Below are 13,885 nucleotides of genomic sequence, written 5' to 3'. Positions count from 1 at the left end.
TTAGGACTGTCGCAGGTATGTTTTTTCTTACTACAAAATATTTTGAAGATCCTCAATCAGAAGTCTAAAAAGGCAGCACATCTGCCTCACAGTTTTGAGGTGCACAGTTGGAATCTTAACTCTGGCCTTCCTGTGTGGAGTTTGCACATTCAACCCTTGCTTGTGTGAGTTTTCCACCCATATTCCCAAAACATGCATGTTCAGGTAATAAAAGACTTACAACTTGTCCATAGGTGTGAATGAGACTATGAATCGATGTTCGTCTATACAGATTTTTTTCCTGCAATTGGCAACCATGATGTACACTGATGCTTATCCACAGTCAGCTGGGACAAGCTCCAGCTCACCTGCAACCCTAATGAGGGATGTAAACCATTCCCCATTGTTAGATGAATGTAAAGTCCACTGAACAGTGATGCTCACATAGCCATCCATGTCATTAAGGCCCAAAAAAAAACAAAAAAACATGCCATTCTTTGCTCTTACAACAAACGATATTGTGACCTGTGTCACAGTAAATTAACAACACTCACAAGTGTTGGTAGGCAGCACTTCAAATTAGGTCGCAAGTACTTGTGAGAGGACGATAGGGAGCGTCTTGCACAAGGTTGTCAGATCAATGATGCTTTAAATCAATGTTCCAGCAACACTGCAAACCCCGTGGAACCCATTAGTGGATTAAGATGGACCACTCTTCCACTCGCAGTGCCCCTTTCTGCCTGCAGGTAAGGGTGTGAAATAAAACAAAGAAAAAAGGGCACACAAGAGGGTGAGAACAGCAATTATGCCAGAGAAAAGGTCGACAGTGGGGCAGGGCTCAATAATGCATCTGCAACTCTTCATTTACAGAGCAGTGGCATGTCAGGTGTGGCCAAAAGTCTCTCTTAGTCCAAACCAACACATTATATGAAGTACTCAGCAAATGTATTTGACCAATAGAGGGTTTATGCCCTTTTGCCAATTTGCGGCATTGAAGCGGTGGGAGATAAAGTGATCCCCACCCGCCCCCACAAGCCCTGAATCCTTAGTACAGTAGAAGTAGTATGTATGTAGTAAGTTCTTTAACCCAAAATAAAATGTTATGTTAAAATATTAGTACTAAAATTATAAAATAAAATACAAAAATAATGGAAATACAAATACAAAAAAATAGATGCATGAAAATATATAATACAATAAAAGTAGACATTATTATTTAATAGTAACAAAGTTATTGAACAGAAAAAATATTTTCAGTGATTCAATGTTATGCTTAATTAATTTCTTAATTCTCAGTGAGCCTGCTCAAATTCATGTATAAAAAGGTGCATTCTCTTAGAAATTCACTCTTCCCTGTTAAAATGTTTCACTGAAGTTTAAAGAGTCTGCAGCAAAAGATTTTATAATGCTGAATGGTCTCTTTATGGCAGGTGGTCTTAAGCGCTGTATTTCCATCAGCCAGGATGAATACTGTTCCCTTTATGCAAAACACTCTGTCTCTTCCAGTAAACTGAAGCAGGAGGAGAACAAGATTGGATCCGAGTGATGCTGGAAAGTCAAGGAGGGGAAGGTGTGTGAAGAGCTGGTCTTTTTCTGATAGGGTTGTTTATGTGCCACTGTCTGTGGATCATTGATCCATTCGTCTTCATTACGTCCCCCTGTGAACTATTAACTGCTGCCACCCTCAGCCGGGTGTCTGCGATGTTGACATTCAAAACACAGTCTCTCAGCGATCCTGCTACCTCTTCTAAGGAAGGTTGAAGCTGACAGTTTTATTCTACTTGTGGTATTAATATGGTATTTTAAATGATGGTTTTATATTGGCATATCCTGGGATCGAATCAGCTTTCATTCTCATCACAGGTTGAGTTGTGTGTGGTATCCCACTGAAAGATGCCAGTTGGTAGGCTAGTGTTCCTGTGGTTCTACATTCTGTGGACCACACACACGCTTTCTGACCCAGTTAATGTATACTGCATAATCAAACATCCACCTATTCAGCCTCAGCAGAAGGTTACATTAGATTCAGCACACAATTGGAAGTGTTATCATGAGATTCAAAATTGCATGTTTTTTGTAACTCTATTAATTGCTCAATGATCCCAGACTATAAATGATTTCACATCTAGACTCTCTAGAGCAGTTTTGCAACCTTTATTGAGCCAAGGCACATATTTTGAGTGAGAAAAATCTCACGGTACACCACCAAACAAAAATGTTACTAGAAGTATATTTGCTGGGGTCCGGAGGAATCCTCGCATCTCCAAAACCATCACTTTTCAGTTGAGGAAACATCGTCAAAGAGACCAAGCCATTTTCAACATATTGTTCAATATGTGTGAAAAAATAAGAATAAATTTACACACACGTGGGGACTGACCAATAGTACTGATTTGTGAAAAATATGAAATTGACCACATTTAGACATTTTGGTGCGACGCCAGCTAAAATAATGATGATCTTGTCTCAATTTACTCACAAATTTACTAACTTAGTGTGAAATATGGGCTCTATTAATCTGTTCTTTGAATGGCAACAGGTGGATACACAGGTAATTTGTACCTACTGCCATCTAGTGGAAGAACATTTAATTGCGCTGCCTGTCCCTATACATACGTTGCTGGCATAGATAGATGAACAAAGATACATTATTTGTAGTTAGGAAATAATACTTTTCAGACCAATTAAACCAATTCGTTGAAATTGGATAATTTCCCGTGGCACACCTGATGACATCACACACAGCTCAATGGTTGGGAATCAGTGCTCTAGAGGTATCCTACCTCGCAGCCTCTATTTGTGCACATGCAGCATCTCCTCAGGCATCATGGGTCCTCAAAAACAGCTTGATTGTGCCCCGTGACGCCAATGAACCGACAGAATTACTTTCACCTCGCGACATCAACTCAGAGCTCCTCTCCAGTTGACAAGCTTGACTTGAACTGAAAATATGGCACGACTTAACACCTCTTATTTTTCTCCTCTCCATTTGTTTTGTTCACAGAAGACCACCCTGACCCCCATCTTCATCAATGACGATGATTTGGCGTGGTAGCTGCTGTTGCTATGTGTAAACGAGTGCCTTGGCACCAATGGAGACCGAAGGCTATCGTGACCTCCTGGAGACCAGCGACGGTCAGGGGGTAGGCCTCCTGGATGGACAAGGTGGGGGTGGGGTGGAGGAGGACTGGAGCGCCCCCTACCCTCTTGGCTTCCAGGTGTCTTTGACCACAGTGCTGATCCTAGAGCTGGTACTGGGCTTCAGCAGCAACTTAACTGTACTTGTGCTGTACTGCGCCCAGTCCAACCTGGTGGATTCAGTCAGTAACCTGGTCACTGTCAACCTCCATGTTCTGGACATACTGGTGTGTGTGCTGTGTCTGCCGCTGACGGTGGCTGTCATCCTGCTCCCGGCCAATGGAAGCGGCGTCGGGAGCCTGGCCACATTGTGCTGCTTTCACGAAGCCTGCGTCACGTTCACCAGTGTGGCCACTGCTGTTAACGTCCTGGTGATCAGTTTGGACCGCTACGACATCTCTGTGCGTCCAGCCAGTCGCCTCCTGAACCCTCGCCGTGCTGGACTGCTCCTGGTGGCAGTGTGGGCCGTCTCTCTGGCTGTCTTCTTCCTTCCTTTCCTTGAGGGTGACTTCTTCTCCTCAATGACTGAAGACAATGAGGATGTGGAGCAAGGGGGCCTGAACAATGACTTGGAGTCCACTACTGGACCCGCAACACTTTTTTCTTCTCTTGCACCTTCTGTTTTACCTTCGACACACCCCTCCTCCCCCTCACACAACCTTTCTCCAGTATGGCAGAACAGAACACTGCTATGCATCGGGGGGCAAGGCTACTACACAGGAATGGCTATGTATTACCACTTGTTACTACAAGTGCCCTGCTTCTTCATTGCTGTGGTTGTCATGCTGTTCACCTACTCCCAGATCCTACAGGCCCTCAACATTCGAATAGGATCCCACATGATGAGGAGTAACCGTACAAAGGACTCTACCTGCAGGATACGCTGCAGGAGGACGAAGAAGAAGGACCTCACCTTGCCAACAGAGGTGGTATCCTCCAATCAGAACCAGAATCTCTCTCATCCACCCCTTATTCCCTCTCCCACCCCAACGCCGACATCCCCACCACCACTCTCCTCCATGCCCCAGGGGATATCTGACAGTGGTGCTACAGTCACTACTGTCAGTACGGCTGCCACCACCCCCGTCACCACCACACCTGCCACCCCTGCTTCTCCGACTCCCGCGTCAGGATCCATGCAGACCCACGCCACCTCCCCACTACCGGCTTCCTCCATGGGTGTACAGGCTTCGGTTTCTGCAATCATCGCCTTGAGACGGGCCGTGCGTAGACATAGGGACCGCCGGGAACGTCAACGTCGTGTCCTTAAAATGTCTCTAATAATTATTTCCACCTTCTTGGGCTGCTGGGCTCCCTTGTCCGCGGTCAACATTCTGATCCTGTGCATGGGCCCCAGCGACGGTTTGGTGCGGATCCGTCTTTGCTTCTTGGCGATGGCTTACGGAACAACAATCTTTCATCCTCTGCTCTATGCTTTCACAAGGCAGAAGCTGCGCCGGGCCCTGAAAACACGAGTCAAGAAAAGGGTTGTGTCCCTTCTGCAGGTGGACCCAGCTCCCATTGGGGGGACAGTTATTCATAACTCCTGGGTGGAAGGGGGAGGCCAGAGGAAGAGTCGCAAGCCCCGAGTGGAGGCCAGCGATGGCACAGATCGATGTCTCACTGAGGCAGTGAGGGAATAAGGATGGTCTTCAGTGTGCACGCATGTGTCAAGTGTTGGGAATTTGAGGAATTGTATGCCATCATCTGCTGATGGATTGTGTGCATATCCTTGCATGTGTGTGAGAAGCCATTAGTTTACAAAGGACAGATCCCACGACCTCTGGTTCCGGGCAGATGGGGAGCCCGGAGTCATTGGGTCTAAACAAGAGCCGACCTTTCTGCACTCCTAATGTAATCTAGTTGACCACTTTTAACTGTCTCCATGACAGCATACAGTCCCCTCCAAAAGTATTGGAGCAGCAAGTTCAATTCCTGTTTTGGTTGTGTTCTGAATACATTTGGGTTTCAGATCAAAAGATGAATATGAGACAAAAGTTCTTGAATTCCAGGTTTTATTTCATGGTATTTACATTTAGACGTGTTAAACAACTCAGGACAGAGCACCTTTTCTTTGAAGCCACCCACTTTTGACTTCGAGAGAAGAAATATACAGCCCATACCACAAGATGCAAACCACTCATAAGCAAAAAGAATCTGAAGGTCAGATTATTTTGCAAAGTACAGAGTCGAGCCACAAAGGTTTTGGAACACAGTTTTATGGACCGATGAAACCAAGATTAACCTCTTCCAAAGTGATGGAAAGGCCATAATATGGAGAAAGAACAAATCATCTTTTGATCTGAAACCCACGTCTTCATCCATCCATCCATCCATTTTCTGAGCCGGTTCTCCTCACTAGGGTCGCGGGCGTGCTGGAGCCTATCCCAGCTGTCATCGGGCAGGAGGCGGGGTACACCCTGAACTGGTTGCCAGCCAATCGCAGGGCACATACAAACAAACAACCAGTCGCACACACACAGTCACACCTACGGGCAATTTAGAGTCTCCAATTAATGCATGTTTTTGGAATGTGGGAGGAAACCGGAGTGCCCGGAGAAAACCCAAGCAGGCACGGGGAGAACATGCAAACTCCACACAGGCGGGGCCGGGGATTGAACCCAGGTCCTCAGAACTGTGAGGCTGACGCTCTAACCAGTCGTCTACCGTGCCGCCCACATGTCTTCAGTATACAACAAAACAAAGGAATTGACCTTCCCGTTCCAATAATTTTAGAGGGGACAGAACACATTATGGTGACGCCACACCTAAAAATATCCTACAATAGAGCATAAGGCTTGGATGAAATCAGCTGAAAACAACGCTCCTCCAAGCATGTGCATAGACAGAACCACAACACATTCACATACACACATACACCGCACATTGGTCTGCGCTTAGTCATTAAAAAGCACACAAACATCTATACTGTAATATCTACCTGCACATGTATTCTCAGTGAGAACACTTTTTGTGGTCTCTTTTTTTCTCCCTATTCTTTTCATGCCTTAATTGAGTTCATGGATTATATGTGTGGTGCTGAATGTCTGTTGTATGTTTACAGAGTAGGAGTGAGACTTTGCACGTTAGTGCAACAATATGGTCAGTAAATGCTAATATTTAGAAGTTTACATTGTGAAATAACCAGCAAACTGGTTTAAAAAAATGAAAAAAGAAGGGATTTAATTTTTTTTTTTTTTTTTTTATACAGCAGAGCAGAATTAACCTATAAGGCATGACTTTTTCAAAGAACCATAGAGGATATGATCCAGTATGAGAGATAGTCTTGTGTTTGCGTGTGCGTGTGTTCTGCAGTGAGCAAAGCATTGACCCCCTAAGATGTGAACAAAAAGAATGTGAACACACAATTGTTGGTTTTCTATTTACTGCAGATAACAGTGAAGCAATGAGACTTAAAAGCGGGGGGATGGCTTAGGATGACTTTAATTATGTGGCTAGCTAATTATGTTGTAACTATGTGTATATGCCAGGCCACTGTACTACCACTGTATCACTTCAGCTTTTCAGTGGAAATCAAAGGGCAATATTTTGTTAACAGTCCGTCTAAAATGTATTTGTAGTCACAGCAGGTAAACTAGTACGTGTAGTTTAAAGCAGAGAACTGCTGACATGTAAGAAAATCACATACCGTTTCATTTTAAGCTCATGTTTTGGACTGAACTTTGAGGCAGAACAGCCTCTGCCATGTTCAGCACTGAGTCCTTCACATATACACTGTACCTGTGTTTCTCTATTTCCTCAGGGCTCACATTTACAAATGTGCTGGACATGAAATAACAAAACCAGCCCTCAATCAGCTCTTCTATTGTGTGTGTTACCGTAAGTTAAGATTTATGTCACTCCATTGGTAGAGAACACATCACACTTTGTACAAACTCGGGTCTTGGAAACCACCTTGGGCTTTGGACTATCTTCTCCATCATCCTCTCACCACTTTTACACTAGTGAACCAAACAGAAGTCAAGAATTCTTGTGTGTTCATGTACATTTATCAGGGATGTAAATATTGAAGTGTCAGATTTGGGTTTTAGAATATTTTCTTCTTCTCATTTTTAGTCACAATCATCTGCCGGACAGAAAGAGAGCCATTGTGATGAAGTGAGCTACTGTAAAGAGCTACATGTAATCCTATTTGTGTTAATACTCTGTATGTGTAAACATTATTGTATATTTATGAAATTGTGTATAGAGAAATATTAGAATTGTATACAAATTTATATTACTGTGTTATTGTATAGAACAGAATCTGTATTAAAATGTAATCTACAAGTTGATCCATCTCGGCTTTGTATTCGTGTCACATTGAATTGTAAAACTGTAACGTTGAACACAATCCTTCCAGGACTCTGGTCAAACCCTTTCAATTGTTCAAAACACATTTTCATCTTGGAAATAATAAAGATACATTTAATATACATGCAATGTTTTAAGTAACATTTTAAGATTCTTAACTGTCATACGATTACAAAAAATAAGTTAACCGCTATTAGTGGTAAAACATAAAAATACAATATAAAACACTTTACTTGAAGACAAATAAAGGTGCAATATGAAAGTGAGTCACACTGCAGATGCCCTTCACACATCATATAAGTGTAAAAAGAACATGACAAGTAATTATGTGTATAGTATCACTGGTGTGTTTTCTCTTGACTGCCCTTGTTGAGACTGCTTCTGTGTCAAAAAAGCAAAATAAGTATATACTTAATCCTGTAAGTGGTCTTGTAACATACGCTGTGGTCTCAAATGGAACAAGTGTTTCAATAAAAGCCTCAAAAAGTCAAACAAAATGCAAAAGACATGCACAAGGAAAGTTAATCTTAATGCTCGCTGAATGGAAGTCCTGCAAAGTTAGCTGGTCTTATATTAAATTACTTGAATGTGAATTACTACAAAATTTGAGAACAAATTTGAAATTGTACCTCAGGCGTTCCACTGTACAATTTACATTTAGATTTGTAAATGTACATTATGTTAATATCGGGACCATGTTGTCCTAGTAGTTAGCCCAGCTACCTCACAGCTAAAGGTTTCTGGTTCGAATCTTGGTTCGGAACCTCCTGTGTATTTTCCATGTTCTCCTAAATATGTTTGGCGGTGGCAGCAGCTTTACATATTCCACATGCATATTGGGGTCCTAGAAGACCCTAAATTGTCCATAGTCTTGAAAGTGAGTGTGAATGGTTGTTTGCTTATATGTGCCCTGTGATTGACTGGCGACCAGTCCAAGGTGTGAATTCAGCTGGAATAGGCTCTAGGTTACCTGTAACTATAATGAGGACAAGCACCTATAGAAAATGGGATGAATGTGTGTTTTATATATAAATGGAAAGGTGCTTTAAAAGCAATGCAGAAAAGTACCTTAAATGTTTTGAATTATTTGTCCATATTTGACAATGAAAACACGTAATAACCTCAAACTTGCGCTCCACATGTATTTGATCCCTAAATTTCGAATCTCTGTCCCAGATATTTGTGGTATTTAGTGATGACTTTTGTGAACACTCAGTAGTCACTGAGCTAGTTCAGTTGTGGTACACTTCTTCTGTTTAAATTTATTTTCCATCCATACCAGAGCAAATCTCTCTGTGAGCTCTTGTCTGTTAACTGATTTTCCGGATCATACATTTTATGCCCTTCTCATTCCCGACTTCCTCCCATGCTCCTCTTGCTTCCCCTGGTACCCTGTTCTGCATCTCTCTCATCTCTTATCCAGATTCAGGCCTTTCAAAACAAAGTGGGGAACAGCTGCAGTGGCTTGGAAGGAAGGAAAGTCACCTTGAGGGATGAAAGAGGAACAAAAAAATCCTAGAGAGGAACAGAGAGAGAGAAAGAGAGAGAGAGAGGGGAGGGGCTGCTATGTGACCTGGCATCAGAACATTAAATGACTACTAAAGGGACAAGCGCTGCATCGCTGCAGATTATCACAGTTTGCCATTGCTCTCTGTCCACTGTAGTCACATTGTTGTTCAATTTATTAAAAAAAATTTTGAATGCATGAGAGTTGGCCACAATAACTGTAAATCATGTTACTTGTCTCCTGATTGTCCCTGAAGTGGATAATTAAATAATAATAAAATAAAACCTTATCCATAGTGGATGTTTTCAATGAGTTTGACACAAAAATTAGGTGTTCAAAAAAAGGGAACTGTATACAAAAATAAAACCGCGATAAACAGGACTTCGCTCCCCCGTTTTTCATGGCAAATGCTCAAAATGATGATCAAACTTGGGCCATGCTCTGCTCACATTCAATGGTGTCAGCAAAAAAAATGCTTTATAATTGAGTGTCTGTGGAGGATACCTGATTCCAATAAGGGGCTCATTAGGACAAATTGGCTCGTAGGAGTTTGTCAATATGCAAGCCACAGAGTTCACTCAAAATGGCTGCTTCAAACCAAAGAGACTTTTTCTTGCATCCTGTTATGAGACATGTCCACCCCATTTCGTGTCGATGGGTGAAACTGGTGTCTGGGGTGTTCGTCAAAGTAGCAGCCCTGGAATTTCCCCAAAATGGCTGCTTCAAACCAAAATGGCTGACCTCCGTTGAATTTCAGGCATGGGTCATTCAAACTTTTTCATGCATCCTATGATGATAGACATGTTCACTCTGTTTCGTACAAATGGATGAAACTGGTGTCCCGGGCTGATTTCTTTCTAACCCTGCTGGGAGTGCTTCTGAGTGAGTTTTGAGATTGTTGTTTCAGGGATCCTTAAAATGCAGTATATACACGTTTTGGCATCGATACACACTTGTAGAAATTGCTGTGTTTTCAGGCTGTATCAAATATTGTGCCTTGAAAGAGACGATAAAGCTTAGTTTTTACTGGCACAGTCAAAGAGATTAATTTCACCATGTTTCTGATTGTTTGGTTACAAGTGCAGTGCATCAGATGAAGAGCTTTCTAATACAGCTTGACCTTTTTGAGCTACATAGGAGGGTCAGCAGATAACAGCTCTCTCCTATGCTGAAATTTAGCCAACATTAGATGTGATTGCACATTTTACAGCAGAGTACCTACCCTGAATTGTGGTTAAGTGTGCTGCGCTAGCGTCTCCTTGTGTTCAACCATCAGAACAACGTCACCAGGCCCAGAAATCCACGGCGCGGAGGTGGAGTGGTGGAAAAACGCCAAGAATGTCGATATACCGCCATGGTAAGACGCTTATTCTCCCTTTATGGTAGGGTTTCTCCAAACTGGGCTCGGGTTGACGACGTAACTGACGTATATTCATGACCAAGAGGAAGCAAATTGGCCTGAGGGCCGTGTTAGCACTGAATTTTGTAACTGGGTGCATGCTAGCCGTGCCGAAATAGCTCAGTTGGGAGAGCGTTAGACTGAAGATCTAAAGGTCCCTGGTTCGATCCCGGGTTTCGGCATTGGGGGCTACATAATCTTTTTATTATGTCTGAAAAGTCCCCAACAACGTTCATGTTGAAAGTAGTAAAACATATTGACCGCATGACGACTTTACGTCCCTCCTGGAATGTCGTACGTAAACAGAAGGACGTATGCGTTGCCTTAAATTGATGCTTTGTTAACCATAAAAATGTAGTTTTGTATTTTAGCTCAGTAGTTTCCTTTTCCCATACCTTACTTACATATTAAAAGAATAAATAAATAGAATAGACGTGCGTATAAGAAAAAAATACCATTCGTACCAGAATAGTCACCACCAGGTGGCGACCTTGATGAATACTTCAGGAAAAACAGTCACCCTTCTTAGTTTGTAAAAACGCATCAGGCAGTTCGCGTTAGGGCACCATGTTTACGTCAATGTAAATTTAAAACAAAGATTAGAAATCTAAAACAAACACAAATTCATTTTCTCAAATAGTGTCACGCAGCAATTGACACATCTTACTTTAGTCAAGTACGTAGTGTTTATTATCAGCCATTGGATGAATTCTTTAATGCAGTATTTGCCAACCTGTATTGAGCAGACGCACCAATTTTGCTTAATACATTTACACGACAAATGATCAAACATAAATGTCACAAAAAGTATGAATTCTGAAGTAATCATTTCATCTCAATTAACCCACAAATTGACTGAGTATTAAATGTCTTTGTGAACACATAGCTTTCGTATGAATGACCAAAGGTGGATGGTTTATTGTAACTTCTGTTATCTAATGGAAGAGCATTTAATTGGTTTTCCTGTCCCTATACGCTACTGGCAGAGATAAATGAACAAATATATATTTGTAATAAATTAATAATAATTTTGGGTCAAATAAAGTGAAACTGCATCATTAATGATTTCTCACAGGTTGGGAATCACTACTTTAATGTATTTACAAGATACGCTTCACATTTTCATGCACAGTCAATTGCCTGTACACATAGATAAAGTAACTGCAGCATCAATCCCATGAACAACTTCTTCACGTAGGCATCATCAACATGAAATATCAAGTCCCATGTTATAGTTTAATGCCAGTGATTATACTTACTTCCAATAACATCTTTATTCCTCGATGCCAGCAACATATAGTGACATGCAGAACAATTAAATAATCTTCCAGTATATGGCAGTTGGTACAGTTAATCTGTGTATTCAACTGTTCCCCCACATACAATTGAATAATAGCTTTGTGTTCAATTAAACAGGCAACGATTTCCCCTTTACTAAGTAAATATGTGTGGAAATTGAGACAACATCAGTATTTCAGTATATACCTGTATACAAGTATATTTGTGATATTTGTTTAGTGTTGTGCAGTGAGATTTAAAATATGTGCCTTGGGTCTATAACATTTTCGAAACACTGGTCCTCACAGTTCTGAGGACCGTGGTTCAAATCCCGGCCCCGCCTATGTGGAGTTTGCATGTTCTCCGCGTGCCTGCGAGGGTTTTCTCAGGGTACTCCGGTTTCCTCACGCATTGCAAAAACATGCATGGTAGGTTGATTGAAGACTCTAAATTGCCCGTAGGTGTGAATGTGAGTGTGAATGGTTGTTTGTTTCTATGTGCTCTGCAACTGGCTGGCGACCAGTTCAGGGTGTACCCCGCCTCTCGCCCGAAAATAGCTGGGATAGGCTCCAGCACGCCCGCGACCCTTGTGAGGATAAAGTGGTACAGAAAATGGATGGATGGATGGAAATTTCACACACCCCAGGGAAGTGTGTTGTTAACAACCCTGCCGAATATAAAATATTTAAAAAATCTGCAGTTGTATAAAATGAGGCTTCAAAATAGGGAAAAAAATCAAGCCATTTTCTCCGCTCTCAAACGTGGCCGCTGAATGTGCTGAAAACACGCCCCCCTCAACTGCTAACTGTCAATCAAATAGCACTATTGTAGATAGCAGTGTGTACATGCATTATGAAAAATGGTAGCTTACAAAAAAAAAAAAAATCACATTAGGAGGCTCATTTTCAAAATGTTATTTGTTATTGTGGACTCTAATTGTAAAATAAGTACACAAGCCAATTTACACTCATTGGTGGGGACATAATGTGACTGCCGACCAATCATGCAACTACATCAATGGGCAGCTCAAGTTCTTATATAGTGGTGAACGGGGTGACTCATGCTGGACTCCCAAGTGTGTCACTGGGTGGCGTTTTAACACGGGCGTAATGAGTTTTGTGTTCTTTCGGGATTCAATTTATACTGTGATAGGAATTTTAGGTCATAGCCGTACTTAGGTCTTATACAGGTCTTTTATTGGATCTAATTGGATTGTGTCAGATGTAACTCCTGTAATATCATTGCAGCAAGAGGTGAAGTCATTAACCATAAAAAAAACCTTACTAAAGAAACCAAACTTCTTGACTTCTGAATTTGTGGTGAGTGGCCTTCTCCTTGCTCTTGTCGCCACCTGCCTCGTGTAACACAAGTACAGTATTCTATAAACTAACTAATCTTGCCACCTCTTCACCTTTGCCTCTAGCTTCTCTCACTTCCCCTTTTTTCGTGAAGGTCCGCCAGTAAAGATGCCACTCCTTTGTTTATTTATACACACCTTTCTCAAAGCAGACTGAACCCATTGCACCCCGAACATGACACGTGGAATGTTTATTTTATGTTTATATGCGTGTTTGCCAAGTAGCCGCAAGAAGACGTTTATCAAAACATGTTTTTAGAATACAGTTTGTATCGATACTATCATGGGAAATATGGAAAGGATGGGTCTCAGATTTTGTGTGTTGTGATGTTGTTAATAACTTATTTCCACATTGACTGTGGCTCTGTCCACGCCTTCAATACTGATGTTCTGTGGAATCATCGGGGGTTACAAAAAAGTGGGCGTGTCCATTCGCTTCCAAGCAGTTTCTTATCATTATGATTATGATTATCATCATCTTATCATTTTTGTATATACAGTAGATAAGGTTCTGGCTATGGTTTGTTATTGCAAAGCAGTTATCACAGAATGTCTGGCATCATCCGTGACATCTCTTCATGTTCGGGCTCCAAAGCAGTCTTCTTTCGGGAATTATTTCGATGATTTCTTTTTTTGTTTGTCAGAGCAACAACCGTATTCATTTTGAATGATAACCCATTGTAAGCAACAAGGTCAAATGTATAGTTGGTCCTTTTCATCTACACCCCCCCTAAAAATAATGATTTAGGATATTATTACACTCAAGATGCTTAAGACCTGTGATTGGCTAGCGACCAGTTCAGGGTGGACCCCACCTCTCGCTCAAAGTCAGCTGGGATAGGCTCCAACTCATCTGAGACCCTAGTGAGGATAAGTGATTCAGAAAATGGGTAGATTTCTGTTTACATTACTG

At 41.8% G+C, this 13,885-nt stretch overlaps 1 protein-coding gene, 1 long non-coding RNA gene and 1 other non-coding gene across 13 annotated transcripts in view; all 3 read left to right on the top strand.

Moving 5' to 3' along the window:
- The window catches only part of LOC133483981 (G-protein coupled receptor 22-like), a 43,762-nt gene extending 36,350 nt beyond the window's left edge, over positions 1–7,412 (top strand). For 8 of the 10 annotated variants that reach the window (XM_061785945.1, XM_061785943.1, XM_061785941.1 and 5 more), the window contains 2 exons: positions 1,486–1,549; positions 2,984–7,412. In XM_061785945.1, the coding sequence (XP_061641929.1) occupies positions 3,072–4,760 (1,689 nt within the window). In that variant the 5' untranslated portion in view covers positions 1,486–1,549; positions 2,984–3,071 and the 3' untranslated portion in view covers positions 4,761–7,412. Of the gene's footprint in view, positions 1–644; positions 726–1,485; positions 1,550–2,983 lie in introns of all 10 variants that reach the window. The other 2 variants (XM_061785946.1, XM_061785948.1) reach the window with 2 other exon arrangements.
- Positions 7,413–9,505: 2,093 nt separating this feature from the next.
- Positions 9,506–13,885, top strand: part of LOC133484151 (uncharacterized) — a 25,931-nt gene continuing 21,551 nt past the window's right edge. For both annotated transcript variants that reach the window (XR_009790296.1, XR_009790297.1), the window contains exons 1-2: positions 9,506–9,820; positions 10,215–10,295. This is a non-coding gene — a long non-coding RNA (uncharacterized LOC133484151). The remainder of the gene's footprint in view (positions 9,821–10,214; positions 10,296–13,885) is intronic.
- On the top strand, positions 10,447–10,519 carry trnaf-gaa (transfer RNA phenylalanine (anticodon GAA)). The gene has a single exon. It is a non-coding gene; the product is annotated as a tRNA-Phe (tRNA).

Source organism: Phyllopteryx taeniolatus, chromosome 9, assembly GCF_024500385.1.
Source record: "Phyllopteryx taeniolatus isolate TA_2022b chromosome 9, UOR_Ptae_1.2, whole genome shotgun sequence".
In the NCBI taxonomy this organism is placed as follows: Eukaryota; Metazoa; Chordata; class Actinopteri; order Syngnathiformes; family Syngnathidae; genus Phyllopteryx; species Phyllopteryx taeniolatus.
The sequence above is the reverse complement of the archived record's forward strand: the minus strand, read 5'-3'. Positions and strand labels throughout refer to the sequence as shown.